Source organism: Hirundo rustica, chromosome 26, assembly GCF_015227805.2.
Source record: "Hirundo rustica isolate bHirRus1 chromosome 26, bHirRus1.pri.v3, whole genome shotgun sequence".
NCBI classification, from domain to species: Eukaryota; Metazoa; Chordata; class Aves; order Passeriformes; family Hirundinidae; genus Hirundo; species Hirundo rustica.
In genome coordinates, this window is record NC_053475.1 from 3,220,904 (window position 1) to 3,248,136 (window position 27,233).

The following is a 27,233-nucleotide window of genomic DNA, read 5'->3' on the forward strand; positions in this document are numbered from 1 at the left end:
CTGGGGTGGCTCTTTACGTTCAACTGCGAAAACACTCAAGGAGAGAAATTCCTAGAACCAGCCTTTGCTCTGCTAGCAGTTCCCAGCCTGAACCGTTTCCAGCGCAACCGCTGATCAACCTACCCCCATTTTCTTTTCAAGCTCCCCTCAAAAAGATTAAAAAAAACCCAAAAAACGCAGCCAAGGGTAGAAAATTTGCCAGGCTCTTTGGGAGCGTGTTGGGAGTTTCGGGTGCTGGGGATGCCGGAGCCAGCAGCCATCCAGGCTTCTCCAAACTCCTAATTTTGCAGGGAGATCTCAAGCTAACGAGCTGTCAGCCGAGTGCCTTCGCACCCGAGGCAGCCGTGGGCTGAGCTCCTGGTTCTTTATACCTATTCCAGCAACTTCTGGGCTTTGCAATGAACGTCTGCAAATCCAATTAGCGTCTTTCTTTGTGGCACTGGATGCTGGCAGAGATCCGCTGTGCTGCTGCCATCTACAGTAGGGCCAATGCCAATGGATAAGAAACAGCCCTTATTTGCATATTCAAATATGCAAATGAGACACGACAGCTCTCCTTCATTTTTGTTTGGGATTTTTTTATTATTATTTTTTTTTTTATTTTTTATTTTTACTTCCAGAGTCTTGCCTCAAAGATCCTTGTCTCAGACTGAAAGGTGTGTGTTTAATCTGGCTTGGCCCGTGGTAGGAGACCATGCCAAGGGCTGGTTTTGTCCCGTGAGAGCTGGGGATGATGGAAAATAAAGTGGAAGAAAGACTTTGCACTCCACTTATCCCTGCCTTGGCCAGGGATGGGAAAGATTTCGGGTGTGTTTTCCCAGGTTCCAGCCCTGGGAAAGGACAACACGTTCTTTCTCTCTCCTGCCTGTGCACACCATGGGTGTTTGACAGGCTGAACGTGGCTGTTCCTGGGGCAGAGCAAAGGAGGAACAGCCGGGGTGTGGAGAGCAGATGAGTCCCCGTGCTCCAGTGGGGAAATCCTGACAGAGCAGCCCACGCTCAGGTGTCCCCCAGTCACCAGACTGCCAGAGCTGCAGCAGAGCCCGCCCCAGCTGTGATCTGAGGAGCAGGCAACTGCAGACAAAACTGCCCCTCTTCCCTCCCCTGACTCCCTTTCTCTGCAGGAACACAGCAGTGACCCACTCAAACACACACACAGCCCCCCACCCTCCCCAGCAGCCCCTCCAGACCATCCTCATGCAGCCCAAAGTGCCTGAATTGCTTGTTTTTCAGCAGAAGTTCTTTCCTGTAGGTTTAGCATCCCTCACTGTGAGGTGGGCTGAGCATCAACTGTATATCGACTGCAAGTCCCTGTCATGGTTTTGTACGTCTGTGCTTGTGGCTTGCCCTTCCTGTCTCTGGAGAAACAAGTTTGTTTCACTGTTTTTCATCATTCATTATTATTTTCTCATTACAAATTTAGTTGCAGTCTTTCCTGCTTCCACTCTTGCACTGAAGACGACGACTTCTGTGGTCAGTCTGGGCTCTGAGTGGCTTGGACACCAGCCAGGGAACAAGCAGAGCTGATTCCAACACGGAAAGAATCAGGCAGTGCAGGAGAGTTATCATCTTGTAATAGCTCTAAAGGATTTAAAGATTAGGACACAAACCTCACATCTGAGCAGGGTTTCTCTGAGAAAATTCACTCTTCCTTTTCATGCCCATGTTCAATGTGCTTGAGTGGAAAGATCACCCTCACGTTCTGGACGTCAGTGACTTCACTGCTTTTCCTTACAGCTGCAAAATTATTACAGTGGTCTTCACCCACCTCTGCAAGCACATCCCATGAGCCAAGTGCTCTGTGTTCCTGTGATGAGCAAATCTGCAGCTGAAACCCAGAACTGGTGATATTTAAGTAAGAAAGGGCAGAGATCTTTATCCTGGTGTGAACCAAGACTTTGGTAACCACAGCATCACTTCCTTCTGTGCAGCCTCTGAAAATGTCCTGAAGCTGAAGCTGAGGGAGGATTTCTGGGGGCACCTGGGTGCTGCTCTGGTGTGTGGCACAGGGTCACCTCAGGGTGACAGGGAGAAGCTGTGAGTGAGGGGTGAGTGAGGGCTGCAGCCACGCCGGCTCCTGGTTTGTTAATCAACACTGGGATCCCCGCAGGGAATCCTGTGCTTGTTTCAATCAGCTGTGAACCCCAGCAGTGTTTATTCTTCTAAAAAGTGATTTTTTTTTGCCCGTTGTCTGCCTTCCCCTTCTGCAGTTCACACTCCACACTGCAGTGTTCACAGAACATATTTAACACTGGTGTAGTGTAGCAAGAGCCCAGATTGTTAATAACCAAAAACTCTGACTGCCAAAAAGATACTCCTAGCAACTACTAGCTGCATCTGGGAAAAATTACAGACAGCTTGGAAATTCTTTAGTTCCTTATTAATGAAGGACTTTGTAAAAAAACCCAACCCACACTCTAATATAGTTTAGCTTAACTACGTTCTTTTGTGCCCGAGGAAAATCTAAATTGTAGCATGCTATAGCTACTGAAAAACACAGAAGGATTTAAATGTACAATAACCCTCTAAACCAGAAGGAAGAGGGAAAATTTTCTCAGTTAAGCGGGAACACAATGAGAATTTATTTTATTCTTTCTGGGTATTTAGTGCTGGTGAAAAGAGCCGGATGAATAGTCCCAAACACATCACGTCCCTTGCAGATGCAACATGGGCAGCACAAGCGTCCTCGAACTGCCCCGCCAACGTGACCCAGTTCTGAATGAGCAGCACCAGCTTGCTGGGGGAGAAAGGAGCCTGTCACTATTCAGTCCCTGACCCCTCTGCTCCAGGCCGTTAATGAAGGGGCCTCATTAATGCCAAAGGTGAGCTTGGCATTATAATGGGCTGCTGAAGTGACACCCATCAATCCTGTGCGCTGGCTATTGAGGTGAGGGCGCCTTCCCCTTGTGCTCTGCTCGCAGAGGTCAGCTTTGGCCAAGTGATGTAACAGCCTCTGGTGCTGCCAGAGCTGGCCAGATCTGCCACAGGGAGAATTTCACCAGCTGGATCTGTCCCAGGCTGAATACAAACTGCTGGCACAAGGACAGCTGCAGAAGACGGGTCCGGGCACCTCATGTGGCCATTGGAGCAAACACAATCGTGGCACAATAGCAGGGAGGGAGATTCGCTGCTGAAATCGGTGTCTGCTCTGCACAGGGCTGCTTTTGGCTGCTGCCAAAGTCTTTGAAATGTGCCCATCTGCGTGCTGAGAGAGAGGCCACCTTGTGACTGAGAGGCCACCTTGTGACTGAGGACTGTCACCCTCAGCAGGGTAACCCTAAGGCTACTGAAAAATACCAGATGAGGGAAGAAATAGGTTGAAAAATAGAACATGACAGAAAGAGATCTGTAAGGAAGTCTGACCAGCACCAAAGAGCCTGTTTTGAGTTGTGTTCTGGGTTGAAGAGCCTAAAAAGTGAGTAGGGACGGCTGTCGCACCTTGTCTGGAGCAGCTGTGGCTGCCCCTGGATCCCTGGCAGTGCCCAAACCCAGGCTGGACAGGGCTGGGAGCAGCCTGGGACAGTGGGGGGTGTCCCTGGCCATGGCAGGGGTGGCACTGAATGGGCTTTAAAGTCTCATCCCATGATTCTACAAATACACTGAGACAGAACCTCTCCCAAGGCCCTCTTTGGGGTTTCCTAGGGCTCTAAGGTGGCAGTCCAGTGCTGCATACTCCTGCTTGCCCTGGTTCCGAGCATCCTGAGCCCTTCTCATGCCCTTTGGAGCCTTTTCATCTTGGGACTGGTGTTTCTGCTATTTCCAACCCCAGTAATTGAGCCTGGTGGTTTTGAGAGCCGCTGGCATTTTCCAGGGGCAGTGGATCCCCAGCCCGGTGGTGTGTGATGCTCTCTGCGCTCAGAGCACATTGTGAGACAAAGCCAGAGCTCCTGGAGCTGTTTTTCAGAGCCCATAGCGTTCCAAGCCTCAGCCTGGAGAAAAGGAGGCTCAGAGGGAACCTGACAGGAGGGTGCAGCCATGGCTCTGCTCCCAGGGGACAAGGGACAGGACAAAAAACAGCCTCAAGTTGGTCCAGGGGAGGTTTAGGTTGGATATTGGGAAAATTTCCTCACAGAAAGGGTTGTAAAGGATTGGAATGAGCTGCCCAGGGCAGTGATGGAATCACCATTGCTGGAATTGCTCAAAAAACTTGTGGATGTGGCCCACAGGGACATGGTTTAAGTGGTGGTGCTGCTGAGTTGCAGGTTGGACTCAATGATCTGAACCATTGTGATTGATTCTGCGATTGTATGAAATCATTAAGAATTTCAGAATTTTTTTTTTTTTTTTTTTTGGGGGGTGGATTCTGGGTCAGCTGCTCCCGTGACAGATTCCACTAAACCGTTTTTCTGGAATGGTGTAAGAAGAGCTTTCTCCTGTCTGTACAGCAACTGCAGGAGGGGTTGCCACATATGCAAATGTGTGCAAATGACCCCTGCTCTACCTGGCTCAGGTTCGATACCAGCTCAGATAGTGCCCCACGCTGCAGTGGGGGCTCTGCCAACGTGCTGTGACTCAGGGCATTTGGCTGGCCCTGCCATGCTGAAATTCAGCCCACTGAAACTTCCCTTTATCAGTGCCATCGTTAGCTGTGAGACAGGAGTGCCCCTGATTGCAGCAAAGCCATTTTTTAGCAGCGTGGCACATCCCGAACACCCTGGAGCTGGATTTTGTTGCATCAAAGCACAGCCAGAGCTGTTTCAAGGGAGTCAGGCTGCGATATAAAGTGACAAACACATGTGACAAATGCTGTTTTGACCAGCACAGGGAGGATTCAGAGCTGTCACTGTGGAGGCAGAGCTGTAACAAATTCTTCCCCTTTGTTACCCAGCCATCAAATAAGCCAGGTAACACCCTCCCATGAGTGAATTCGCTGCACTTATAAAGTTATAAACCATCAATATTTGAGCTGGATGAAGGATACAATCAATTTGTGCCCATTTCGTGCAGTTTTGGGATTGCACTCTGCAAGCATTGCAGGTGCAGACCGCTTGGTTTGGGTGCCTGGGCATTTTTATAGGCCAGGAGATTTATTTTAAATACGTGTGAAATGTGTCACGAAACATCTGACATATGTGGGAAACATATTCCTGCACCGTCTGGGCAGTGTGTGAGGTCGCCGGGGAACAGCTTGAAAACAGCAATCATTTGCATATGGATATAGAGTTATTTATTTGGTGACACCATCCCAGGGGAAGGAGGGCATGGCCCAGGTCTCTGTAGGTCACAGGCGATGTCAGGGGTGTTGAACTTGTGAGGGGTAAAATTGGGAGGGCAAATACAAATGGTTGAAGCGTTTGTGCCTGGAAATTTTTATTTGATCCCTGTAAAAGAGTTTTGGGGAGGTTAAGAGGCAGAAAGAGGAAAATAATGTTCTTTTTGACCCTTTGCTCTATGGTATTTTAATCACTAAGAGTCATAGAATCACGGAATGTCCCAAATTGGAAGAGACCCACAAGGATTGTGAATCCAACTCCTGGCCCTGCACGCATCCCCCAGCAATCCCACCCTGTGCATCCCTGAGGGACTTGGCTTGGAAAGGACCTTAAAGATCATCCCATTCCAAATCTTAATTGGAATTAATCTGTGCCTGCCTGTAAGGATGGTAAATGTTATTTAATGTTGCATGGGTAAATCGTGAAGCCTGATAGGATGATTCATGATGAACAACACATGCAACTTGTTGCCGTTTTTGCTCTGTTTCACAGATTTGGGTTTGATTTCACTTGTCAGTGCTCTGGGGGATGTTAATTCTCGGCAATATTAGGATAGCAAACAGCAAAATCTCACATATATTAATTCCTGCGTTTTCACACGACAGATCTTCATTGATTAATTTTTAAACTGGTCCCAGAAAGCACTTAGTGAGCTATTGCAATTTGCACTTTATTGGCATTACATGGCACTATTCCTTGCTCCAGCTCAGCAAAATATATTCTTAAGTGTAAGTGCGTGCCATTGATATCAATGGAATTATTCATATTCTTAAAATTAAACATATGCTTAAACATTTCAGGGAGCTGAGACAGCTGGTCTCTTGTTGAAGGCCTATCTAAATAAACACAGCGTCTACAGCAGATTGTGAAATTTATAACCCCACACACAACTTAATGTTGAATATTTCAGCATTTCAGGTAAATCTTCACCTTTTGCTGAATATTCGTGCCAAAGAAGCTCAGTGTGACATTTCAGAACAATCCAGTTTTATATTTGAACACATCTCTGAAGAACCTCTGCAGAACAGAGCTCATGAACAGGGACAGAAGCGACTTCATGTTCATAGAAAGTGAACAAGGAAAAAAAAAAAAAAGAAGAAAAGTGGAGACCAACCCTAATTGAAACCACCTTTCGAGCTGTAATGGGAAGGCACAGTAAAATTAATCCTTCCATTTTAGGTATTTTGATAGCAGCCATTAGTGGGGAGTTGAAGTTATTCAAACCACTTTGCCAGACAGAAGGGAGCTGCTTGTTTTTCTTCTGCCAGCAGCAGTGAGAATGTCTTCCCAAGTGGAACCAAACCACGGGGGTTTAGAGAAACAGCTGAAGAGATTATTTGATCTTTTGATTAAAACCTCATTTTTTGGTCAGCTGGTTTGTTTGCCCAGGTAATGGCTGTGCTTCTCCTTCCCCGCATCTCTGTGATCCCTGGTCAAACCCAGCCCTGGCTGTGGGTGCAGCTCAGACAGAAGGACACAGGCAGGGACCTCGACACCCTGCAAAACCAGTGACAGAGCATTCCCTGGAATGTGCTGACAATATTCCCTGTCAGCCAGTCAGGACCTGATAGCTTCCACCTTTCCAGAACAGCCATCAATATCTGTGAAATCCTGGCATTTATGGTCCATTTTTGTCTTGTAAGAAAAGTGGACAGCAAGGATGTAGGGAAAATAATGGAAAAAAAAAAAAAAGGAGTGTCTTTCCTAGCAGTTGTGAAGTGGGTGGGACAGGACTGCCAGGCCCCAAGCTGGAAATCCTGTGTCAAACCTCAAAAGTTACACCGAGAGTTGAAAGGACAAGGCTTTTAGAAGTAATAATTCTTGGGGCTTATCTCTTTCCTTCCTGGGTTTCTCAGCCCTTTGTGTTCATGGTCTCGAACTTTTGACTGCAGACATGGGAGATTAAAACTAAACATAAAATCTAAGCTGAATCAATGTTGGTTTCTCATGACTCCAGCAGAAGGTTCTTTAAATCAATCCTGGAGATTGCCAGGCTGGCACTAAAATCCCAGGACTGTGTGACATCCATTCCCTGTTTCAACACCACCCTGTCCTCTCTCTCCGAGGCACTTTAACAAATAAAGATCTTTTCCAAAAGGCATAAGCGACACTCCAGTGAAGCAATTTCTTTTCCTGGCATTGTTAAGAGCAGGGACTGAGTTATTATTAATTACTTTTGCATTATTTATGCAGGTCCATGAATGTGCAATATCTTTTACAGATAAATCACTCTGCCTTGAGAAGTTTCCAGTCTGCCAGCCAAATCCTGGGAATCTGAAACAGCGGGAGGCAACTGGTGCAGCAGAACAGGTAAATGTTAATCCTTGGTGCTGCAGGACTGGTGCCTTATCAACGTTTTTCTTTCATTTGTTTTGCAATTGCACCAAATAGACTCAACTGATGCTGTTGTTTCCCAACCTCTTTAATCTGGCATCAGCTGACAGCAGCAGCCTCCATCCTCTTCCTCATTCTCTCTCCCTCCCTTGCCTCTCTTTTTCGTGCTTTATGCAGCCACGTGGAGAGCCAAAGCAGGGAAACGATGTGGCAGAATTAAGGGGAGGTTTATTTTTGGCTGGTCCCAGCCGTGCCCCTGAGCATGGAGCTTTGCAGGTGCTCCTGCCCTGTGTGTTGTCCTGTGCTGAGCTGGTGTCACAGCCGAGGATCCGGGGCACAGGGAACCCTCACAGCTCCCCAGGCTGTCGAGAAGGGGCCACTGCTGCCCCTCACCCTCTGAGGAGTTCCCCATTCACTCTCCTGTCCTTCCCTTTGTCCCCCGGACAGTTTTCAGGGGTGTTTGTCAGCTCTGCCTCGCAGACTGCAGCCGTGGCTCGCTGGCAGGAAGGGCAGAGCATCCCCAGCAGCTCGGGGACATTTTGGAGGTGCAATCCCGGCCTCTGCGCAGCCCTGGGGATGCCCAGACCACCGTCACCGGCTGGTTTTGGGGCTGCTTTGCTTTCTCAGGCTGCAGCTCTCTCAGAGCAGGAGGCCCAGCCTCGGGCGCTGCCGCCCTATTAAAGCTGCTTTGTGGGTTTCTTTTCTTTTCTCCTTTTTTTTTTTTTTTTTTTTTTTTTTTTTTTTTTTTTTTTTTTTTTTTTTCTCCCCAGGTTCCCAGGGCTGGGGATTCAGCTTCTGGCCTCATCCAGAAATCCCCGAGGGTTTCAGATCCCCACGAGGCCTCTCAATGTCTTGATCTGCTTGAATAGGCATTTTTAAGGCGGCCCCGGCTGTCATCGGGGCCTGTTACAGTCACTCAACTGCAGCAACATTGTTCTCCCGGCTGCAGCGCCGGGGACACCTCCCTTATTTCCATACGGCACGGGGGAATTTGGCCGCCGGGCCGAGCATCCCACCGGGGCTCGGTGGCCGGAGGTGGCCAATTAGCCCCGCTCGCCCCCGGCCCGGCCCTTCATCCCCCCGGCCGCTCTCAGCATCTCCGGCCCGCGGGGCTGCTGGCTCCTGTCCATCTCGGCGGCTCCTGCCGGAGGTGAAGGTGACCCCCTTTTCCTGTGCCAGGGGCTCCCTGGCAACGCCGCCTTTTCTTTGGAAGCGGCCTCCTCCACCCCCTGACGGGGCTGGGGGCTGTGAAAGCACCGCTGCACTTTTGAACTTGCTGCCGGCGCGTTCAGTGGCTGCGCGGGGCAGCGGCGGCGGCGGGGCCGGGCCCAGCGGGGACCCGGTGCAATTGCCCAGAAGTTATTAATAGGCTGGGGAAGAATGTGATGGGCCGGGGAAAGGATGAGGAGGGGGAGAGCGGCTGGGAGGGTCAGCGAAAGGGAGACGGGGTGATGAGCGGAGAGGTGGGAGCGGCGGCACGCAGGGGAGACAAAGAGGCAAAGAGGCGAGATGGGCACCAGGACGGGCAGACGGGGGCATGCACAGGCTGGAGGGGCGAGTTCCCAGTGCCCTGCACCTTGTGCAGGTGTCTGAGGGGTGGCCGTGCTGGAGGAGAGGTGTCTGACCCCAGTGCTGGAGGATGGAGAGAGCAGAGGGACCAGGCCTGGGAGTCCAGTCTGTGCTCCAGGATGAAATATTGCTCGGGGTTCATGAGCCAAATTTGCCATCTAGTGGCCCTGGGGGCCATTGCAGTGGGAGCCGCGAGGCGGCCGCGGCCATGGGAGGAGGCGCTGCCCGTCACCTTCTCCTCAGGGATAAAATCCAGAGTGCCCCTGCTGTTGCTTTACTCGCAGGGACCCAAAAATGGTCCCTGGAGCGGCATTACCTTGGTGTGGCTGCATTGCAGGGAGCCAGCTTTGGTGCTGCCCAGCGACAGTCCCTGCAGGCTGGGCCAGGACCCAGACCCACCACAAGGCTCAGCTTGTCACTGTGAGCAGCAAGGTCTGGGGAGAGTGACACGGAGAATGTCCCGTGGCTGTGAGAGCAGCAGTGGGGACAACCTGGGATGCACAGCACCGTCCGTCTCTGAGGTTTTGCATCTCTGTTCCTGCAAAGGTACATTTTTATTTAATGTCATAGAATCCCAGAATATCCTGAGTTAAAAGGGACCCTCAGGGATCATCAGTCCAGCCCCTGTCCCTGCACAGACACCCCAACAATCCCACCCCTGAGAGCGGTGTCCAAACGCTCCTGCAGCTCTGGCAGCCTCGGGGCTGGGACCATTCCCTGGGGAGCCTGGGCAGTGCCCAGCACCCTCGGGGGGAAGAACCTTTCCCTGAGCTCCATCCCAAGGCCTGGCACAGCTCCAGCCCTCGCTGGGCTCCTGTCCCTGTCCCAGAGCAGAGCTCAGCCCCTGCCCCTCCGCCTCCCCTCGGGAGGAGCTGCAGCCCCCGAGGAGCCTCCCCTCAGTCTCCTCTGCTCCAGCTGAACGAGCCAAGTGCCCTCAGCCCCTCCTCAGACCCTTCCCCAGCTCCGTGTCCCTCCTTTGGACGCTCTCCAACAGCTTTGGATCCTTCTGATCTTGTGGTGCCCAAAGTGCCCCCAGCACTGGAGGTGAGGCTGCCCCAGCGCAGAGCAGAGCAGGACAATCCCTCCCTCAGCCAGCTTTGACTGTCCTGGCTCCTTACCCCATCCTGCCCCAGACTGTCCTTCCAGAAATCAGAGGAGTCTCCAAGTTATCTTTGGAGACTCAGAGCTGGGGAGGAGCAAGGGCCACTGGGGTTTGAAGGAGGGGAAGAGCCTGGGGAGGGCACCCCAGGACCTGAGCGAGCAGAGCCTCTTTTGGGCTGTCACCCAGGATTTCTCTTTAAAAACAGCTCTCCCTGGGTCAAAGAGAGCTTTGGTCCCCCTGTCTGTGGGAGCGACTGGCAGATGATAGGATGTGGTACAGTCAGGAAAAAAAAGGCTTCAGTATAAGTCAGTGTCCACAGCTTTAATGCACAGCTCTCCTGAGTAAGACCACATACATCAATAAATAGAGTTAATAATAATAATTAGAGCAGCCCCAACAAACCCAGCTGTCACCAGTTTGGCTTCAGTGTTCTCTGCCGTGCCTGTGTCAGCAAGGGGTGCTGGTGCTTGACTAACACAGAGGACACAGAAGCAGCACCGTGTCCCTCCCCTCCTCGTGGGGATCTGCTGGAGGAAATCTCCAGCTCCCTCAGCACCAATCTGGGCAGAGCCTTCCGAGGCCCCTGTGGGCTCCCACCTTCGTTTCATGCCCAGCATCACGAGGCCTCAGCTGCTCCCTGCCCCCTCCGCTGCCCCTGCCTGAGGAACAGGAGGAACACAACCGAGATGTTCCCCGTGTGAGCATCAAACCCCCCGTGCCCCAGGGAGGCCTGAGGGCACCCAGCTCTAGCACTGCTTGTGGGGTTCCTCCAGGGTGACGTAGGGCACCACAACAGGCCACGAGTCGCTGGGCCAGTATTCCAGCTTTGGCTTGAACGCGGGCATCTCGTAGCTGACGTCGAAGTAAATGACCAGCGGGCAGCAGTACAGCAGGGACATGGCTATCAGCACGTGCCTGCCAGGGAACACAAAAACATGTGTTGGGACCTTTGCCTTGCTGGCATGGTCACCCTGAGGCTGCAGGGAGTGTGGGTCCTGCGGGGTTTGTGCTACAGGGAAATCCTGGCAGAGCTCTGTGAAATGGGCTGGGGGAAATTCCTGGTGCAGAGGGACTGGGATGACACAGGGGACTCCTTCCAACCATTCCCCTTTTCCTGGCTGCATTGTCTGTCCCAGCCATCCCCGTGCTTTGTGAGGATGGATCTGAGTGTGCAGCACTTGCAGCCCCACCTGGGCCGGCTGGGAAATGTCAGGTCCAAACAAAGCCTTGCCTTTCATTTGGCTGCTGAAATAACCCCGAGGATGCTGCACTTCACACAGCGCCCCGGGAGCAGCCACAGCCCTTTGAGAGCCACCTGCCCACCTGGAGGGACTTCTGGAACCATTTCACTTGCAAAGCAGTGTTTGGCTGGTGTGGAGAAGGAGAGGGACATTAAACAGTGGTTAGGGGTGAATCCTTGGGCTGAGTGAGGAGAAGCACCCGTAGTGACAGGAGAGGGGGACAGGGAGGGGAGATGTTTCCCTGCTGTGGACATTTCAGCCCAGGAAATGTTCAGGATGGGGTTCCTGGAGCCCTTACCAGAAGCTGTGGAAGTAGGGGAAGTTGATGGCCTGCCAGAGCCAGCAGAGCCACCGGTCGCTGATCCAGCTGGTGATGGCCAGTACCCACCACATCACCATGACCGCGGCCATCCGGTGAACCCGTTTGTCATTGCACCTGGAAGACACAGCAGGGACAGGGAGCAGGGTAATTGTGGTGGAAGGAAAGGGAGTTTTAAAGAGGGCTGGTTCCTGCCTGCACATACAGCAGTGCTCCTTCTGGAGAGTATTCCTGAGAATTCCACAGGAACTGGAGAAGTGTGGCTCTGGGGAGGGGATTTCTGACTTTCGGGGTGTGAGGATGGTGGTGGGAGATGCCAAAGCACTCCTGACTTTCTCTCTAGACCCTGGTGGGTTCTCCCAGCTCCACACTAATTCCCAAATGCCCCACAAAGGGGAAGGAGCTGCAGAGATGGCAGCTCAGGGGGAGAATCATGGACTCATAGAACTGCAAAGGTTGGAACAGACCTTTAAGATCATCATATCCAACTGTTAACCCAGCACCACCATCATGATCAGCACAAACCCCTGTCCTCAAACACCTCATCCACAGGGTTTTTAAAAACTTCCAGGGATGACGACTCCACCACTGTCCCACGGGTTGTCCCCATTCTACACGGCCACCTGGGCCAGGTGCCCTTCTTGTACCCCACAGTCCTGCCCGGGCCTCTGCCTGGCCCCTCCCCTGGTGAAGACTTGGCCTCAGTTCACAGTTGAGGACAGAGTCCCTGCCTGCCAGGAGCACAGCTGGACCTGCAGGTAACCCCTGAGCCCCCTCCTTACTTCTTGAGCTCCCGCCAGGTCATGTACAGCAGGTGGAAGGCGATGCAGTTGAGCGCGTAAGCATTGAGAGTCGGCTTGATGAAGGACATCAGGGTGCTGATCACGGTGGTGGTACCAGTCAGCCAGAAGAAATGTCTCCTGAGGGGAGTTGGGAGTGAGCGTCAGTGCCCCCAGGGCTCCCAGGAGGGGAGGGTAAGGATGGGAAGGGTCCTGCTCCTCTCCTGAGAGGGGAGAAGCTTCTCCAGCACCCCTCACACGTGGCTGACCTCAGTGTCCGTGGGGTCCCGGCAGGAAGGCTGAGGTGACAGCCCCCAGTGGGTCCGTGACACACCCGGAGCACGGCCCGGGGGGCAGCTCCTGCGCTTTCACGGTGGTGCCAGGATTGAGGCAAAGGCAGGGAGCTCTGCACAGCCAAGGGCTGCCAGGCAGGACTGTGCAAACACCGATTTGGGATCCCTGAGTAACAATAGGGCTCCGAGGGGCCTTTCACATGCAAATCCCTTCCCAAGTCCCTTCCCTCTCTCCCAGCCGCGTCTCCACGGTGAACTCCTGGTGACCTCCTGTTCGGCATGGGAAGAGCAGGCTTGGAGCAGGTCTTTGCAAGGAGCTGGGCCGGCTCAGAGGGCTCCAGCCAGGAGGGGACATCCTCTGAGTGAAGCCCTGCTGGGTTCCCATTTCTGCTGCTCCATGCCCTCCCGGTGGCCCCATCCTTTGGGCTGGGCTCCTCCAGCCCAGCCAGCCCTCCTTGAAATGAGGGGTGTAACCACCTTGTCCTATGGGAAACCCCCTCAGCCTTGAGGGAAAGCTCTCCGTGGATGATAGAGGATGTTGGAACAGATTGACAGCGTGAGTAATTGAATGTTAATGTTCAGGAACCTTTCATTTCCTAATTAATTTTGAAATTCTCCATGCAAAGTTTGCTCTGCAGCGATACAAACTCAAACAGCTCCAGCTGAGAGGAGCCCGGCGCAGGAGGGTTTTGGTTTTTTCTGTGTCAGCACCAAAAGAAGGAGGGTCCTAAAGCCCTTCAGTGACCTCAGAGCTGACCCCTTGCAGGGGAACTGGGGGATCTGTGGGTCACAACACCTCAGTGTCAGTGTCCCATCCCTCCCCTCAGAACCGTGTCCCTCTGGTCGTACCTGGTCTTGATGCACTTGGGGAAGTAAGCCTGTGGGTACCAGAAGGAATAAGCCACGGCCAGCGTCCAGAGGATGGAGAGCTCATCCAAGAGCTGTCCCACGTAGCTCAGGGTCATGTGGAAGTACATGGAGAAGACACCTGCAAGGAGCAAGGGCATTTTGAGATGACAAAGCTCCATCCTTCCACAAACCCCTGGGGAGCTGTTCCTGAAGATACACCATTCCTGAAGAGCAGGGTGTGGATTTTGGTGTTCAAGGTGTTCATTCCCACCACGGGGAATTACAAGGCTGGAAGCTGCATATCCACAGCTGGCAGGAATCATGGGCTGCAGGCTTCTAACAGACCTGGCTGCTTGGTTGCCCACCCGAGCTTTCCCTGTGCTTTGGCCACTGAGACCCTCCAAAGGTCTCATGTTGGATGGGCTGGCAGCCTGTCTGGTCTTCCCACAATGCTGGCACCCACCTACGAGGAGGAGCAGCCCCGAGATGGAGTAGAGTGGCACAGCCTTCTTCTGGCAGTACTGCCGGTTCAGGTACAGCAGCGCAGGAGACAGCACGAAGAAACTCACATTGCTGATCTGAAAAACAAGAGGCACGCTCAGCTCCTGGGCAATCCCCACGCCACCACGTGCCTCAGTGTCTCCGTGTGCGGGGAGGATCCTGATCTCCAGCAGGGAGCGGGGGTTGCTCTCGGCACAGGGACAGGGCAGAGGTGTGTCTCCAGAAGCCAGGCTGGAACTGGAAGGGCAGCTCTTGCTGTGGCAGCGGTGGCTGCAGCACCTCTGCCCTCCCTCTGGGGCCAGCAAGGCCAGGGTGAGCTGCTGTGTGTGTCCCTTTTGGGCGATGCTGGTTTATCTTCAGCTGCCCGGTGTCTCCAAGCAACTCCTGTTTGCAGCCATCTCTCCCTGATGTAAACCCAGACCCTCCAGGAGCTGCCTGGATGGCTCCTGATGCTTCCAGCCAGCAGTGATTCCCCTGTGAGGGGTTGGAGGGTGTGAGGAGCTCGGCCAGCACAGCAAGCCACGGTCAGCAAAACATCCTGACCTGGGAGTGGGTGTGGTGGAGAGCAGCAGGATGAGCAGAACGTCAGTAGGTGGGAACGGGCAGGACAGAGGTGACATCCTGTGGCGTCAGGTGTGAAGCCACCTGGCCTGGGGAGGGAGGTGTTCTGGACACTGGTAATTACGTGAGGTCATAAACCTCTTCTAAACACACCTGGCAAATGAACACAGGGGAATTATTCTGCTCTGGTTTCCAACTCTGTAAAACTCCCTCTTTGATGGACTTTGATTAGTCTGGGGAGCAGGGGATGGTGCTGGGGCACAGCCTCTTGCTGGACTGGCTGAAGGTGCCAGTGCTTCAGAGAGAGGAGATGCTGATGGGCAAAATGTGGGAGCTGGGGAGGAGCAGCGAGTGCCCAAAGCCTGGACCTGTCTGCTGGGCCAGTCCTGCTCCACCCTGCAGCACGAGGGAGGGAAATATGAACTAATTTAATTACCCTCTGTGGGTTCCTACCCTTCCTTTTTCACCTGACTTTGCAAGCTCGGGGAAGGGATATCACTGGGAAGCACGGCCTCCCCAGGGAAAACGGTTCTTGTTTATGAAACGTTGGGATTGTGGTGCTGCATTTACCTGTCAGACAGCTCTTTGGGGCTCTGGAGCCATCTGCTGAAGTGCCATTTGGCAAAGCACCAGGGTGACTTTTATCTCAGCCTAACAATCCTTTCCCTTTCATCTTCCAGCTCCATGCTGACCCAGACCCCGTGCCTGGAGCTTGGCATCCACAGCTGGAGTCTCCCCAGCCTCGGCGGCACCAGGTAAATTGCAAAATCGGTGCTGGGCTTGTGGTGTCCCCTGGGATCCCAGTTTATGGTAACAGGGCTGCAAATCACTGGGATGTTGTCATCTCTCTGGAACACACCCTCTCCTATTCCAGAGGGAAACACAATTCACGCCTAATGTGAGATCTCTATTCCCTTAAACACCGGAGATTCATCTTGATTTTCACTAAGGCTTCCATGAGACAAGTTGATGCTCCCATTAGCAGCAGTTCTCAGGCCGAATGTATCGGTTTTCCGCAGGTGCTTAGAGCCAAATCCAGGCCAATTCCCATTCCAGCCATGAAAAGAGAAGTGCTGCTCCCACTTGCACCCTCGAGGTCAAATTGTTCAGAAACGACTGAGAAATCAAACCACGTGTTCGAGCAACAACCATGCTTCAAGCATTTCCTTTCCCCTGAAATGATTAAGGTGGCTTTTGGAAGGCGAGCAGGGATAGCAAGGAGAGGGAAAACGCTCGGAGAAGAGGCAGGAGAGTGCAAGTGCCAGCACGCACATCGGTGAGGTGACAGGGGAGAGGAGAGCTCTGCATCCCTGAGCACCAGGCATTGCAACAGCGCCGTTAATTACATGATAGTTGTGTTATCACTTCATTAATTCGGGACGGGATGTGCAAGATCAGATAGCACAGAGGAGGGACAAGCGGGGGAACCGCGCCAATGGGGTCAGGAAGATAAACGGGATTCCTTGCAGAGCAGCCAAGCTGGGAGCTTAGGGGACAGCTCCCACCCCCGTGGGGACACGGGCTTTTCGTCACTTCTTGGCTCCAAGCTCTGATTTGTAAATGCTGACTTTCTGTCTTCCCTCTAGGATGTGGCAAGCTCCATCTCAGACGGGGTTAGGAAGGTTTTGCTCCCGGGACACCCATTAGAAGTTTTTCTGGAGTTTCTGCTCAGGCTGGGATCCCCTAACACAGCTTCTATTTCAGCCTCTCTGGTCACGCTGCCCAGGATGTCAGGGAGATAAGGGAGTGGTGATGGAGCTAAGGGGTGATTGGACAAGTGAGAGTTCCCCTGCCTGAGCTCCCAGCCTGTCCTGCTCCCCAATAATGTGAATTATTGCTCCAGGTGCCTCAGCTGAGCCCAACTGTTAGCTTCTCTTCCTAGGAGAGAAGCGAGGCTGGGATCAGCAACACGGCTCTAATCGTGGTGCATTAATAGGATCATCGGGAAGACCCCAACTGCTGCAACTCCAGCCTGAGACAGAGGGGCAGAACCTTCACCTGTGACAGGTGAGAACAGCCTCTGCCGTGGGTTGAGGCAGGAGGTGCTGGTTTAAGCACAGCAGCAGTGCAGTGGCAGCAGAGGCTGCTCCTCTCTCCAGCCACACACCTCTGAGGCTCTCCAGACCTGTGCAGCAAGTTCCTAAAGCCAGACCTGTGTTGCAGGGGATGAGGCTGCAGGTCCTGACATCGCAGTGCTGCTTTGGGGCAGGAAGCAGCACTTTGGGGAGTGTCTGCAGCGTCCTGAGCACAACTTTCTGGGCAGGCAAGAGAGCCATGGGATTAGTGAGAATGTGAGAGGGCCGGGACACCCCACACAGCCCTGCCACTGCCACTGAGCCCTTCTCTGGTAGATCTGCACCCTTTATTTCACCACTCAATGGAGCATCCAGGAGCTCTGGGTGTGAGCAGCATCAGAGCTGCTGGAAAGAGACTCTGCTGAGGACGTGGGTGTTGTTACCAGCGTCCTGGATCAATCATTTCAGCAAAGAAACGAGGGTAGCAAGACAAGTCCCTGACTGATGACCCTCCTGGAGCACAATTCTGCTCTCCCCCGAGCAGCCAGAAGACAATAAATTTCTGGGTCACTGAGTCACTATAAACAGAGCTTTGTTGCTGAACTGCATCCAGCCATGAGCCGCCATGTATTACTAGGCACTTAAAGGTACTGTTTACATTCTTTTCTCATACCCCTGGTGCTTATTTCTAGTAAAAAGCATGGAAGCCAAGCAGGCCTGAGAGAGTGTGGCTGGCACAGAGCAATCCCCAGCAGCACAATTGCTGCTGCTGGCACGGAGCGGCTCCGCTCCAGCCCCGGGCAGGGCTGGGAGGAAGACATTGAAGAGGATGCTCTGTGAGGAAACCCTGCTGATTTAGTGATCCAGGAGGCCTGGCTAGGAGCTGGCTGGGTTCCCAGCTAGCTTAAAACTCCAGAAAATTGACACTGAGGTAAATGTTGGTATAATTAATTCAGGGCAGTAACGCTTGCTGAATATAGGGAACAGGCACCTGAATATAGGGAGCAAATGAACGGGGGAAGAAGAGAAGATGCAGGCTGTTAGGATCACACCTGGGATAGTGCTCTGAGCCCCAGATGGGTCTGCAGGATACAGCCAGCAGGGATAGTGACAGATCTCAGCCTGGTCAGATTTCTATAACCCCCCCTTTAGGGCACATCACGAGGAGCCTGATCCTGGGGGAGATCCCAGAGCAGGAAGGGGGAATCCCTGTGCTGCTGCAGGAGGTGAGACCCAGGCAGTGCCAGCCGAGGATGGGACCCAGGCAGTGCCAGCCAGGCTGTGCAGGCTGAGGAAGGGGTGATCCCCATGTCAGTGATGTTCCTGCCCACTTTTGGGTACAAGGTCTGGCCCTGAGCAGGGCACAGCCTTGGGGCTGTTGTCAGATGCTCAGATTTTAGGAGGATTTGCTCCTCTGCCCCCCTTGTCTGGACAGGAGGTCACCAGCCAGCCTAATGCAGGTAGCTGATGTGGCAGTCAGGAATCACATCCTAAGACAGATTTTTTTCCCTCCCTTCCTGCACAGGCACTCTGCCGATGTTCTGAGCCTGGCAAATAGGACATCAGTGCAGGAACCATAAAAATCTCTTTCTCTGCTGAGGAAGAGGTGCCCAGTGTCATACAGAGGAGAACAAGGGCAAGTCCAGCTGCTGGAAAAAAATCCTGCAGGGTTTGCTTGTCCACATCCCTCTGTCCCTCAGTATCACACTTGTTTTTATCTGCATTGAAACATGCATCGGAGAGGTTTTCCTCACTGTGTCTGAGACCCAAACAGTGAGAATTCATCCCAACAAGCGCAGTGGTGTGGTGTGGAAACCTGGGACACGGCTCGCAGGGACCTCCCTCCAGGACTGGGCACCTGGGTGAGATTTTTCAGGATTAGCTGCAGAATTTAGAAGCTTGCGCCACAAAACGACCCAGGCAGCTGAGAGTTAAAGTTTTATGGGAATTAGAGGGCCTACAAGAATTAGTCATGCATCTGGCCACACCAGCTGGTGTCCAGCAGAGGAGTCCGACACTAAAGTGCTTTTGAGGAGCTCCTGAGATAGTTGTTGGTGGGATAAGGATTCCGAGCCACTTTGCCAGTCTGGCTGTAAATGGTATCTCATCTCCAAAGACATATTTAAAAAATGCTGCCTTATGTATCAAACTAGGACATGAGGCAGAGTTATCTCCTGAAAGGAATTCAGATCAAAACCAAAACCTTCACTTAGAGGCTTTGTGCTCTTGGTACAAATCAGCCCCTCTCCAGTGCTAGCAGTGACTCTCTCAAACACAGAGGCTTTGGGCACTTCCAGCTGCATTTGGAATGGTTTGGGTTGGAAGGAACCTTAAAAATCATCTCCTTCCCCCCCTTGCCATGTGCAGGGATGTGTTCCACTCAGCAGGTTGCTCCAAGCCCCAAGAGCTGAGATGCTGATGTGAGTATTGAGTGATTTCTGTATCTCTGCCCTTCTCTGCGCCTCTGAGCCCCTGCAGCAGCAGCAGTAAACAGCAAACAGCACAAAACACTCAGCTGGGTGCCACAGGGAAGCAGGATTAGGTCTGGACTGGCAGATCTTTCTTTGCTGAGTTCATCAAAGAGCAGTGACTACACACAGCCCCCTCCTCGGAGACCCTGGCTGGGGAATTATGGCTATTACAGGTAATTTATTAAAAACAGGAAATGCTTTAAAAAAAGAGGAAGAGCCATTTCCATGAGAACAAGATCTTCTAGTGTTAGCCAGTAATTGCCAAAAGTTGTAAACAAGGCCTGTGGAAGGCTGTAAATCCACATGCCTCACACCCCTGTGAGCCTTTAATTGCTCTGAGGGAGCAGGACACGCTAGGAGAGGCCGCTTATCTCCCAGCCCTCTGCAGGCAGGTACGGATGCTCCAGCCATGCTGCAGCCAAGGCGCTGGCACCAGGTGAGAAAGGATCACAGGAGGTGAAACTGGCTCACGCACCAGCTTCCCTCTGCGCCGAGTTCCGTATTCCCAACCCGCCTGACACGGTTCATGGAAGTGCTGCCTCTCGTTTTGCCACTCCTGTGCGTTTCGCTGGAATATGTGAGCCCTGTGTGGGACTTACCCCGGCTGGCAGCAGAGCTGCAGGACTGGTATAACAGGATCTCACAGATCTGGGCTGCGAAGGAGCTCTGCCAGAGTTTTCTCGCTGGGAATCAACCCCACACACACATGCCAGAAGCGCCCCTGACCCCGGTAGGTTTTGGGGAGCCACCGTTGCAAGCAACAAAAGTCCCGTGACTGACCTGAAGCTCGGAAAACGCTCCCCATACCAGCACCCTCCAGCACCAGGAAGTTCAAAGGAGCAAGGAGGAGGAAAGGAAACGGGGATGTCCCATCCTGCCTGGATCCCAAAAGCAGCTCCGGGGTGCCTGGAGCCGGCCCCAGCCTCCCTGAGCACTCACGGTGTTGTAGTACTCAGCGATCACCGCCGAGCGCACAAAGTTGCTCTCGCACCAATCCACCTCGGCACTCTGGTAGGAGAATATGCTTGGCATCGTCAGGCACCTTGGGAGAAAGGAGAGGAGCGGGTTAGTGGTGGGCACGGGGGAGGAGAGGGCTGCACACCCAAAGGGGACCCCGCTCCTCACGCGTGTGGCACCAGCCAGCCCAGCACTGCGCCTTACCCGGCTACCAAGGACTCATCCTCTTCCCAACACACATCCTACTGCACAACAGCTCCTCTCTGCCCTCGCTGCAGGAGTTGAAAATCACCCCCAGAAAATGCTCTTGGACTCTGAGGATGGTCACCAATCCATGGCATTAACATCTCTCCTCAGGTGCCGTTGCTGCCACACGACGCTTCCCCATTTCAGCCCAGTCCTTGTCACCTCGTCTTCTCCCTTCTCCTCACTTTCTTTATGACTCAGACCTTCCTGCCAGGAGGACTTCCCTGTGCTCTGTGAGTTACCTCTGGGGAGTGGACAACCCTGCAGAGGTTGGTGCTCATTGGCTCTGTTCTCCACCGTCGTTCCTCAGCATCTTCCCGAGGGCTGGAACTCGGCTCGTGGGAGCTCAGCCCCGGAGCACCAGCACAGACCCTGGGCATTACCGGAGTCCTGGGGCTCTGGGAGCACGGGGAGGTGCCTCTTCCCTCTGATTTGGATTTCACTTGGAGTGCACTCCCAGGCAATCTCCACCCTGGTTTGCCAGTGAAAGGAATCAGAGTTTGACACTTCCAATGGGTTCTCCACTGCCAGACCCAACCTCTGGTAGCACTGCGGCTGCAAATGGGACTCCAAACAAAAAGGAAGTCTAACCTTCTGCTTGGTTTTTTCTTCATGTTAAAAACACTCCTGTCCTCATTGTTTCTCAGCACTCTTTCATTACTTTGAAAAAGCAGTTCTGATCTTATTTTGATCAGAAGTTTCCTATTTGCCGTATTCTTTTTCAGATCCTTGAGGCTTTAGTGCTGTTTCTGAAGACAGGTGCCGACTTTAGAGGCATCTGGAAGCACGGTAGCTGGATTTTTGGTACAAAGCAGAGACAGGAATCCCCCGGAGCTGAGCAGTTCAGTCCCTGGATGTGGTGTGGGACTAACCCAGCCACCTGTCTGCTCCAGCCCTGCAGAGTGAGCAGGTTTGGGGTGACACCGGGCAGGTACCGAGCTGACACTGCCTCAGTGGCACCTCTGAGCTCCCGAGGCAAGGGTGGCAAACAGCTTTCTTTGCTCCTCTTTGAAAATCTTTTCAGCTCTAATGCAGAGAAGGGAAGTTTGTCTCAAACCCACTCATCAGTGGATGATGTTCTCGAGGAGAAACTCCCAGTTTGCAGCGGAGCCACCACCGTGTGCAGCAGGGTGGGACTCCCACAGCTTCCTCTGCCTCCCTTCCCGAGCAGTTCAAAGGGAGAAAACGCAGGAGTGGAACACAACACAAACGAGCTCTTCTGCAGCTCCTGCTCCGACCAGACAGACCGACCCGAGGGAGAACCTCCACGGGTAGTGATGGCCTCTCCTTAATCCAGGCTGCTGAGATCACAGCTACAGGAGGCAAATGGGTGGCAGGCAGAAGGGTTTGAGGGCTCACTCTTCAAGCTCCTGGCTTTCCACGTGCTCCTTCACACCACAGGGACACGCTCTCCTCGTCCCTCATCGCTTCTACAGCGATGCAAGGTGAGAAAACAATCTTACCCAGGGTGACAAATCCCACCTCGTGGCTCAAGGGATGTCAGTGGAGAGATGGCGAAGGGATGGAGAGACAGAAGGAGAAGAAGAAGAAGAAGGAGCAGAAAAATGGAAGCGGTGATGGAGTGCTCAGCACTGGGTGCTGGTGTCTCCTCCCAGCCTGGCTTACCTGTGATCCCCGAATGGACCAGCACTGCTTCCACACCCTCCGGGAGCTCCAAGGTTTCCAGCAAAGCGGGAGCAGCAACCTGCCCTGCTGCTCTAGCTCCGAAGGAGTGCCCAGAGTGTGAGCTCAGCGCCAGCAGCCGCCAGAAAATCCCCTCGCTCCGTCCCTAGGGAAAGAGTTGGGATGGGACAGGGGCCATGTGCACCCTCCAGGCAAACCTGGGCCCCCACAGGAAACATATTGGCTGGAGGGGTTTATATCCGTGCCCCCAGATGGGCAGGGGCAAGGAGGCAGGGCAGGGAAGCGTGAGCTGGAAGGGTTGGAAGAGCGGGGTGGAAATGCAGCCTGAAATCATCCGTGTGCCCCCGGGCGGGTTCCCTGCGCAGGCGCACGCACCTGGCCCTGCTTCTCCAGGGGAGGGAACATCCACACAAACTGCCCTGCACATGGAGAAAAGGACAAGACTTTGCAGCAAAAAGTGTGGAGCAAGGTGATGCTGCCTGTTTTCAGGATTTAAATTCAAGCCACTTCTCAACTTTTTCCCCCAAACGCTGTTTTATTATCAAAAAGAATGTTGTTATCAAATCTCACTTCTTCTAGCCGGTTTATTTTGTTATTTAGTTAAAGAACTATCTGAACAGGACACCTTTGGTTGACTGCTTTGCAAATATTTTCCTCCTGGACCTCATTCAGGCGTTCGAGAAATTTGGCAGCAATTAAGCTTTTCCCCCAAAACAACATTTTTTTCCCCCCTCCGTGTAGAGCTGAGTGAAATATGTTGTTTTCTTAAACATGAAACTTATTATTTGGCCACTGCTTCCTGGTGGAGACACCACAGGCAGGGTGAGACCAAGCTCTAAGGTGTTCCTGTCCCTGTCCCTGTCCCTGTCCCTGTCCCTGTCCCTGTCCCTGTGTCTGTCCCTGTCCCTGTCCCTGTCCCTGTCCCTGTCCCTGTCCCTGTCCCTGTCCCTGTCCCTGTCCCTGTCCCTGTGCTTCCTGAAGAGTCGGGATCAAGCCTTTGCCATGGAGAGAAGCTCTTTGGAAAGCTCAGCCATTTATTTCGCTACTCCTATGAAAAGGAGCATCCCTGGGAGACCTGGGCTGTGCCAGGGCTTACAAAAGCCTCACAAATCCACCTGGGTTTGGAAATGAGAGCAATTAACCACTGCAGCAGCAGCTGATATTGCACCATGGGGGAGCCTCCGTTACGTGCCACCAAACCCAGGCTTGGAGTCCTGCTAGGACAGACTTGGAGCAGAGGATCTGAGGGGATCCCAGAGAGCTGCTCCCACCCCTGGATGGTGAGGGAATCTGGGATGGAATTGCTTTTTATCCACCTGGAACTCTCAATGGACTCTGCAAGCAGGAGACTGAGCTCCCAGGCTGGAAGGAGCTCCCCAATTCCGTGGGGAATCTCAGTGAGAAACAAGTGGTGACTTGCCCATCCACTGCGAAGAGAGGCAGGGAAGGTGGCAGAGATGGATTTGGGAAGAAGAACGCACACAGGTGATGCCTGATCCGTGTGAACATCCTTGAAAAGAACGAGTTCTCCCACCCCAAAACCTCTGGCATCCTTGGGGTGAGCGAAGTGTCCAAGCATCCCTGATACATCCTGTGCCATGCAGTGGGTAAATAATTGGGGAGGGTGTCACAGGTCTGCATCTCCCCTGATTCATCAATAACTAGGTCATGAAGGGAGCTTGGTTTCCTGCTGAGTCCTCACTCCAAACTCCTGCTGATGTTTACATCCTCCTGCCTGTGGTCAGCGGGGCCTGGGGTGCTGGGGATGCTGCCACAGGGGAGGGCTGGGGACAGGAGGGTGCCCAGGGAGCACAGGGTGAAGCTTCTGGGCCTCGTGAGAGTAACACAGAGACACCCCCAGTGCTGGCACTGCTGAGACCCCACCTCAAGGACAAGAAGGACTTTGAGGGGCTGGAGCGTGTCCAGGGAAGGGAACAGAGCTGGGCAGGGGGTGGAGCCCCAGGAGGGGCTGAGGGAGCTGGAAAGGGGCTGAGCCTGGAGAAAAGGAGGCTCAGGGGGCCCTTGTGGCTCTGCACAACTCCTGACAGGAGGGGACAGCCGGGGGGGTTGGGCTCTTCTCCGTGGCAACAATCAACAGGACAAGAGGAAACAACCTCAAGTTCCTCCAAGGGAGGTTTAAATTAGGAAATTAGAGGCTTTTTGTTTTATTCACAGAAAGATTGTAAAGCACTGGAATGGGCTGCCCAGGGCAGTGGTGGAGTCACCATCCCTGGAGGTGCTCAAAGGCAGTGTGGATGTGGCACCTGGGGACACGGGTCAGTGGTGAACCCGGTGCCGGTGCTGGGCTGATGGTTGGGCTCGATCACCTTAAAGGTTTTTCCATCCTTAAGGTCTCCGTGATTCTGATCCTCCCTGTGTCTGAAACTTCTTTCTCTCAAAGCTTCCCTGGAGTCCTCACCTCCTTGCTGAGCCCTGCTGCCTGCTCCCCACGTGGCTCCCCACAGGAGATGCCTCAGCCCAGCTCTGTGAAGGTCAGTGACACGTGGTGCTCCTCAGGGACTGTCCTGTCCCTTCAGCTGGTCCCTTCCTGCTCCCTGGCGCTGAGGCCCTCTTGCAAGGCCCCACATCCCAGGTTTTGTGACACAGGACAGGGTTTCACCTGCACAGCCTCATCCCAGCTCCTTTTCCTCTCTGCCATCCCTGGAGTGGGCACTGGGTGCTGAGGCTCTCACTGCACAGCGGAGAGCGGGCAGTGCACCACAGAATCCCACATGGTTTTGGTTGGGAGAGACCTTAAAGCCCATCCTTAAAGTCAGGGACACCTTCCACTGTCCCAGGGTGTCCCAAGCCTTGTCCATGTTAAGGGATGGAGCAGGAGCCTCACGGGAGCTGAACCAACAGCCTCAGGGCCCAGCTGCCAGGGTTTTGTAGCTGTGTGCCCACCAGCCGTGCTGGGCAGGCAGTTCTGCTGCTGCTGCCACCAAAAGCTGGGAAGTGGAGACTCTGGCAGGTGAGTTTGGGAGAATCCAGTTGCTTAACTTGAGGCTGGTCCTACCTGCTTTGTCCTGTGGCACCTTGGATGGAGATTTCCAGCCGAACTGCTGCTGACGAGGGATTTTTTTCAAGAAATACCAATTGTACCTGTGGCTCAGGGCCACGTGTGTTTATTTATTGCTCTGGCTGCTGTAGGCAGAGGGGCAGCAAGAGCAGGGCAGGGAGGATGAGGTGGGAGTGCTGGCATCCCACATTCCCACTGCTGTTGGCTCAGCACGAGTGAGTCAGAGCCCTGGGGTGGATGGAGACAAATGACTTTGCTCCATTCTCACAGCGAGGGTTAGGGCGAGTCAGGAAGGGAAACCAGGCATTTTGGCTCTCTGTCATCCTGCTGCAGCACTCTGTCCATGCCCAGGAAGGCCCTGGAGCTGCCTGGACAGGCTCCATCCCACTGCCATCCTTCGCTTTTGGTACTTCAGCTCCAGAGCTGCAATTTCCTGCTTTCAGGTATAAAAACACAGCCAGGTGACCTGGGAGCCTTGCTAATGCTGAACAGGCAGATAATCCTCCTCCTTCCTGGCTCCACGGGGCAGGAATCTGTCCTTTGGGAAGCTGTTTAACAAATTGTGGTCAGGAAAAAATAACAAGAGCAGCAGGAGATGTGCTAATGCTGGCTGAGCCTTGCTCAGCCAAATGGGAGCATTTGCCTTCATTGCTGCCTCGGAGCCCCTCAGGAGCGATGTCCCCACTCCCTTCCCTTCTGCAGAGCTGGAAATATCTCTGTGTTTCCTCACCAGGCAGGGCAGGGGCTCCAGGCAAACAAAACCCAGCAGCAGCAGCAGCAGCAGCAGGAGGAACAGCGAAGCCAGGAGCACCCCACGCCAGGTGTGGCTTTGGAGCCTCCAGTGCCTGAAACACCTGCTCTGTGCAACACCTTGTGCAAGTCAGCCTCCACAGGGGCACGGCACAAGCCTTGTCAGGCCCCACAGGGCTGGTCCCGGGGTCCAGGAGAGGTTCCCCAGCAATCCCTCAGCACTGAGCAATCTCCCAGGCAGCCCATGGTCGGCGCCCCGGGCAGGATGCCATTCCTGGCAGCCCAGGAGGCTTTGTCAATCTGAGCACCCCGGGCTTGTTTGGAAATCCTGACGGGTTTAAAGCAAATGCCGTAATTGCCGATGGTGACAGCGAGAACAGCAGTAATTAAAGGACGTTCTCCCAGCGCCGTCATCTGTCACGTGTGCCGCCAGCACTGCGAGGTGTGCGGAGGCTTCGGCTTGTGTAACTCACCGGGGGCTGCTGGACCTGCAGGGGCTGAGCAGGGACCTGCCCCACTCTCCCTTCTTGTAGATGAAAACATCTGAATCAGGAGGGAGAACAAATCACCTCGGCCATGCACAGCACAGCACAGCCAGGGCTTTCTCAGCCACGGGGCTGCCTGGAGTCCTGGAAGGTTTTGGATTTAGCAGCTGCAGAGCAGGGAGGCTCCTCTTGCAAAACCAAACCAAACCGAACCAAACCAAACCAAACCAAACCAAACCAAACCAAACCAAACCAAACCAAACCGAACCAAACCAAACCAAACCCCTGCAGCCAGAAACTCGCCACCCTCATTTCATAAAATCCTAGAAGAGTTTGAGTTGGAGGGACCTTAAAGCCCATCTCATTCCCATGGGTTTTAAGCTTTCCTCTACCCCGGGCTGCTCCTGGCCTTGGACCCTGCCGGGATGGGACATTTGCTGATATGTTAAACTGAAGAGATGTGAGAATGGAAGGGGATGCAGAGAAAGTTCCTTTTTGCTGGGGCTGAGCCTGCAGCTCCCCGTCCCAGCTGGCAGAGCCTTGGCAGCAGCTCAGAGCAGGGAGCTGTGTTATCCCATGCCACAATCCTGCCCGGAGTGGTGCAAAGTTTTGGCAGGAGACCCCTGCGGTTTGTGCAAGTGCTGGGAGAGATTTGATAGCAAAGTCTGCAACCAGCCCTGGGAACCAGAGACTCCTTCATGCAGGGCTGTCTCTGAGCTCTCAAGGAGACTCCTGGCCCCTCTTTGCTCCCTGCTCCCCCCTGGGCAGAGAGCAGGAGCTGCTGCCTCTGCTTCAGGAAGGGGAATTAGCCGTAGGAAGTTCCTGGGAAGCAGACACAGGTTTGCCTCCTACCCCATCTTCTGGTGGTCAGTGATTTAATACTTC

At 53.5% G+C, this 27,233-nt stretch overlaps 1 protein-coding gene and 1 long non-coding RNA gene across 2 annotated transcripts; one reads left to right on the forward strand and one right to left on the reverse strand.

The window, feature by feature from the left end:
• The first annotated feature begins 7,434 nt into the window (after positions 1-7,434).
• On the forward strand, positions 7,435-16,768 carry LOC120763473 (uncharacterized). The gene is made up of 3 exons (XR_005704100.1): positions 7,435-7,523; positions 15,442-15,516; positions 16,644-16,768. It is a non-coding gene; the product is annotated as an uncharacterized LOC120763473 (long non-coding RNA).
• ACER1 (alkaline ceramidase 1) lies at positions 10,965-20,279 on the reverse strand. Its single transcript, XM_040086801.1, has 6 exons — positions 20,187-20,279; positions 14,163-14,277; positions 13,700-13,838; positions 12,561-12,698; positions 11,758-11,895; positions 10,965-11,133 (listed from the first exon to the last, which is right to left on the reverse strand). Exons 1-6 carry the CDS (start codon positions 20,277-20,279, stop codon positions 10,965-10,967), a joined length of 792 nt encoding a protein of 263 aa, XP_039942735.1.
• Between the last annotated feature and the right edge of the window lie 6,954 nt (positions 20,280-27,233).

Bases quoted from the DNA above. Each gene is read 5' to 3' on its own strand.
- ACER1 (XM_040086801.1), bottom strand. From the start codon at position 20,279: ATGCCAAGCATATTCTCCTACCAGAGTGCCGAGGTGGATTGGTGCGAG. The intron at 11,896-12,560 runs GTAAGGAGGGGG...TGTGTCTTCCAG, and splicing joins ACCTGGCGGGAGCTCAAGAA to GTGCAATGACAAACGGGTTC. The intron at 11,134-11,757 runs GTAAGGGCTCCA...GTTCCCTGGCAG, and splicing joins CCCTACTTCCACAGCTTCTG to GCACGTGCTGATAGCCATGT.